This window comes from Dioscorea cayenensis, chromosome 2 (genome assembly GCF_009730915.1).
Source record: "Dioscorea cayenensis subsp. rotundata cultivar TDr96_F1 chromosome 2, TDr96_F1_v2_PseudoChromosome.rev07_lg8_w22 25.fasta, whole genome shotgun sequence".
Classification (NCBI taxonomy): Eukaryota; Viridiplantae; Streptophyta; class Magnoliopsida; order Dioscoreales; family Dioscoreaceae; genus Dioscorea; species Dioscorea cayenensis.
Window position 1 is genome coordinate 15,609,018 of NC_052472.1, and position 4,829 is coordinate 15,613,846.

The following is a 4,829-nucleotide window of genomic DNA, read 5'->3' on the forward strand; positions in this document are numbered from 1 at the left end:
TGGCTTTAAAACCTCCAAAAGAATGAGAAAAAATAACACCTGAGAAGTTGTTCTATGCAAGGTCCAGAACCTGCAGAGATGAGAGTTTTAATAATTGTTCTGGTATTGAACCTTTAAACAAGTTTGATCTCAAGCGAAGGACTAGTAATGATACAAGACTGTCAATCCATGAAAGTATTATTCCAAAAATCTTGTTTTCACCAATGTGAAGTGTTAGGACGCAGTCGCTCAGGTCCATAGTCCCACATCGCCTGTGAGAGCCAATCTCCCTAGCCTTATATATCCTAAGTCAATCCTTCCCCACAACTGCAATTATGGAGAAGTTAGGGTGGCGGGTCCTTGTATTAACATGAAGAACCACCAATTTGTTTGCATTTTTCAACGAAAAAGGGAGATTCCCGGATAGGTCATTCTTTCGCAAATGCAAAGATTGAAGATTAGTAAGAGACACAATGGCATTTGGAATGTTGCCAAAGAAATTGTTGTTAGATAAATCAATAATCGCTAACCATGATAACTGATTCCAGCAATGGGGAAGTTCTCCAGACATGTTATTGCTAGATAGATCAAGCACTATCAAAGTAGAGAGGTTACAAAAAAAAAAAAATTGAATGCTGCCATTAATATGTTCATGTGATAAAGAGAGAGCTTGAATTTGGTTTGCTGTAGCAAAGGATAATGGAATATGACCAAATAAGGAGTTGTTTCTAAGATCAATGATGTTCAAACCCGGGGAAATCCACTCAGGTATCAAACCTTCAAATTTATTATGACTCAGATCAATAACCTCCAAGACAGAATTCCAGAAAATAGGTAGAATTCCAGTTAAATTATTATGTGATAAATTGAGAAGGGCCAAAGAATTGGATAGTAAATTCCAAAACCATGTCGGGACATTACCAAAAATTCTTGCACTAGATAGATAAAGACTTGCAAGAACTGTTTGAGTTTTGAGCCAAGCAGGAAAATCAGGGCTTATTGTGCAAGAGTACATCAGGATAGTATCAGCATGAAAGGACGGCACCCAATCCTTGGTCACATTCAGCTGCAACGAATTACAAGAGAGACCCATGTAAAGCAAGTTTGTTAAATTAGCAAAATGGTGTTCAGTTAAAGTACCAATGAATGAATTTGCTGCGACATCCAAAAGTCTCAGTTTTGATAACCCACTCAAGCTCTCTGGAATAGTCTCATTAAATCTGTTGCTTTCCAAACTTAGTTGGATTAAACCATCCATATTCTCTGAAATCAAATTAACCATGTCTAACGTATTTCTTGTTCTCTGTGCAATTGGACAAGCCATTCACAAGATCATCAACTCCTCCATCTAAAAAATTGCTAGTCAAATCTAAAGTCCTTAACTTGCATACATTACCAATGGGTTTTGGTAATGTTCCACTAATGTTGTTCACTGATAAGACAAGCTCCCTCAAGCTAGAGAGTTTCCCAATAAACTCTGGTATCTACTTTATCTTAGTCCCAAGCTCTTTCTCAATTTGATGCTTGCGCAAGCATCCATCTCCAATAATTTAATGCAACAAGAAAGAAGAAGATTGCATTATTAGAAGCGAGGTTTTCAGACCAGATTACAAGTTGAAGCGGTTTGGGATTTCTGGAGCTAGATTGGATTATTAGATTTCTTGCAAGAGTCTGTATGTAATTGATTCATTTCTTTCTAATTCTATTTTTGCGAGTTGCGAGTTGGGCAAAAGAGTTACGAATGATAATTTACTCCTTGGATCAGCCCCACAAAAAATCATCTAATTGAAGAACCTCAAATTCTTTGGATTTGAGCTTGAATCAATTTTTTGGCCCATTCGTTGTGGGTTAGGGGATTTGACCAGTGTCACAAAAATTTAGAAAAAAATTTGCTCCTTAGATTTAAATTCCCTTCATTAAGTTGCCTTGTTTTTAATGGTTTGTTCTGGTGCGAGACTGAAATTTTTTCTGAGATTTTCATTCTAATGGGTTGACTGGTGGTATAATTAAATTTGGTGATAGTACATGATGAACTTTGAAACAAATGCTACCACATTAATGTTAGAACATATGGATGATTGTTATCTGTTTGGGTACCATATTTATCTCTTCCAGTTGAAACAAATGCTACCACATTAAAACTTTTTTGCTGTGAAGATACCTCCATGTCTCCAAGTATTTGCTAAGGTACAATGTCTTAAATCAATTTATATTTAAGCTTGCTTTCACTAAACTTCAGTTTTACTGGATCATTTGTAAAGACTCAGCTTCCTGGGGAATTGTTTTTAATATGAAGAGTCCATCAAGACAGGTTTTACTGAGCAATGTAGGGTGCCTTATGTCAGGATTTCTTGTCATTCCTCAATTTATGTATTTGTTTGTTCAATATGCTCTGATTAATAGCCTTCATTTCTGTCTATGAGTAACTCTGTGAAAAGCAGAGCAGCCAATGAAACCTACAAATACTCCGATGTGGCATTGAAGCACCCAAGGCCACATCAACCAAATTGGCTACTGATTTTGGAAATCACTACAGGTGTAGTTATGCTCATCTTTTGTGATCACTTGTCCTGGCTCTGCCATTAAAAGATGCAAAAGAAAGCGCTCTAGCATTATCCCAATAAGTAAACAATTGAGTTCGAGGGATGAAATGTCAACATCAATTAGTTAGCACAATGATCTTATTTCCTACCTTATTGACTTATTTTGCAATAACGAAGATGAAGCATAATGGTTTTTATTTTTGATGCTTCAAACTGACCGAGAGTTCTTGAAAAGTATTGAGGTTCAACAGGTGGATCTTGACATTGCTTGTGAAGATTTTAGTACCATAATTGGGGTCTTCTACATACAATAAAGTCTATGAAGAAAAAAGCTTTTGGAAGTAAAAATTGTGGTATATTCATATCATCATTGTACAGTATACAAGATAACTTATAGGCAATTAGTTGCAACTTAAGGAAACTACACTAATTTAGCCTAGTAAAAAATATATCCAGCAACTACCATACATAACATCACTAATTTAGTAATCACCATATAAAGCATCACTAATCTAGGAAACAATCAATTATTTACATAACTTCCAATACTCCCCCTCAAGCTGGATCAAGAAGATTAATGGATCCAAGCTTGCCCACTAGACGTTGAAACTGATTAGAAGGCAGAACTTTGGTAAGCACATCTGCTAGTTGATCACTAGTTCGCACATAACTAGTAGAAATGAGCTAAGATTGAACTTGTTGACGAATATAGTGGCAATCAACTTCGATGTGCTTTGTTCCTTTCATGAAACACAGGATTTGATGCAATGTGCATGGCTGCCTGATTATCACAGAATAGAGTTATTGGGGTTGCACATGAACAACCTAAATCAGTAAGAAGACCTTTGAGCCACACAAGTTCACAAGCTGTAGTTGCCATTGCCCGATACTCAGCCTCAGCACTAGAACGAGCTACAACATGTTGTTTTTTGCTTTTCCATGACACAAGATTACCACCAACAAACACACAATAACCTGTAGTAGATCGCCGATCAAGAACATTTCCAGCCCAATCTGAATCGGTATATCCTACAATGTTGGTATGCCTATTGTTGGTCATAACTATCCCTTGACCAATCGTCCCTTTCAAGTATCGCAGTATCCGTTTTACCATACTCAAATGATAAATAGTTGGAGCATGCATATGTTGACTGACAAGGTTAACAACAAAGGAAATATCAGGTCGGGTAATAGTTAAGTAAATGAGCTTTCCCACAAGTTTTTGATAATAAGCAGGACACTTAAGTGCTTCTTTGTTGGAATCAAGCTTTAATTTACTGTCTAGAGGAGTAGGTGCAGGTTTGGAATTTGTCATACCTGCATCTTGGAGCAAGTCCAGAATATATTTACACTGATTAAGAAACAATCCTTTGCTAGAAGTCGCCATTTCTATCCCAAGGAAGTATTTTAAAGGTCCAAGGTCCTTGATAGGAAATTGCTGCTGAAGATTCTTTTTCAACTTAGCAATCGAATCGACATCATTTCCTGTTATAATAAGGTCATCCACATAAATGAGCACCATCACCTTTTCAACCTTACCAAGTCGGACATATAGTGATGAATCAGCAGTGCTTCTTAAGAAACCAAGAGTTTCAAGGGCTGAACTTAATTTAGGATGCCAAGCATGAGGACTTTGTTTTAACCCATAAATGGATTTATGGAGTTTACACACTAAGTTAGGATCACAACTTTGAGAATGACCAGGAGGAAGTTTCATGAAGACTTCTTCTTCAAGGTCCCCATGCAAAAAAACATTTTTGACGTCCATTTGAGACAAGAACCACCCATTATTAATAGCCAATGATAAAAGTACTCTGACAGTAGTCATTTTGACAACTGGGGCAAACGTCTCCTTATAGTCAATGCCATATTTTTGAGTAAAACCTTGAGCTACGAGACGTGCTTTATGTCTATCAATAGACCCATCAGAATTGAATTTGGTTTTGAAAACCCATCGACAACCCACTGCTTGTTTGTCTTTAGGAAGAGGTACTATACTCCAAGTATTATTTTCTGCAAGAGCTGTCAATTCATCCTCCATAGCTTTCTTCCATACAACTTGGGTTTGAGCTTCTTGAAGAGTTTTAGGATCATGCACATTGGAAATAGCTGTAAGTAATGCTGAATATGTGGATGATAATTTTTTATAAGACACAAAATTAGTAGGAGGATGCTTGACCAGAATAAGCCACAAATTCCTCCAATTTCTTTGGAGGCTGACTGTTTCTTGGAGGATTTCGGCGAGGAACAGATGATTGCGCAAGAGCTTCTGATGTTTTATCATCATTTGAGATGATGATAGCTTCT

The 4,829-nt window shown here is 36.9% G+C and overlaps 1 protein-coding gene across 1 annotated transcript; it reads right to left on the reverse strand.

Annotated features, from left to right (window-relative positions):
- Positions 1-289: 289 nt before the first annotated feature.
- LOC120273087 (receptor-like protein EIX2) lies at positions 290-1,261 on the reverse strand. Its single transcript, XM_039279736.1, has one exon. The coding sequence runs from the start codon at positions 1,259-1,261 to the stop codon at positions 290-292; it is 972 nt and encodes a 323-aa protein (XP_039135670.1).
- Positions 1,262-4,829: the final 3,568 nt, after the last annotated feature.

Excerpts from the sequence above, each read along its gene's own strand:
- LOC120273087 (XM_039279736.1), bottom strand. The coding sequence starts at position 1,261 with ATGGTTAATTTGATTTCAGAGAATATGGATGGTTTAATCCAACTAAGT.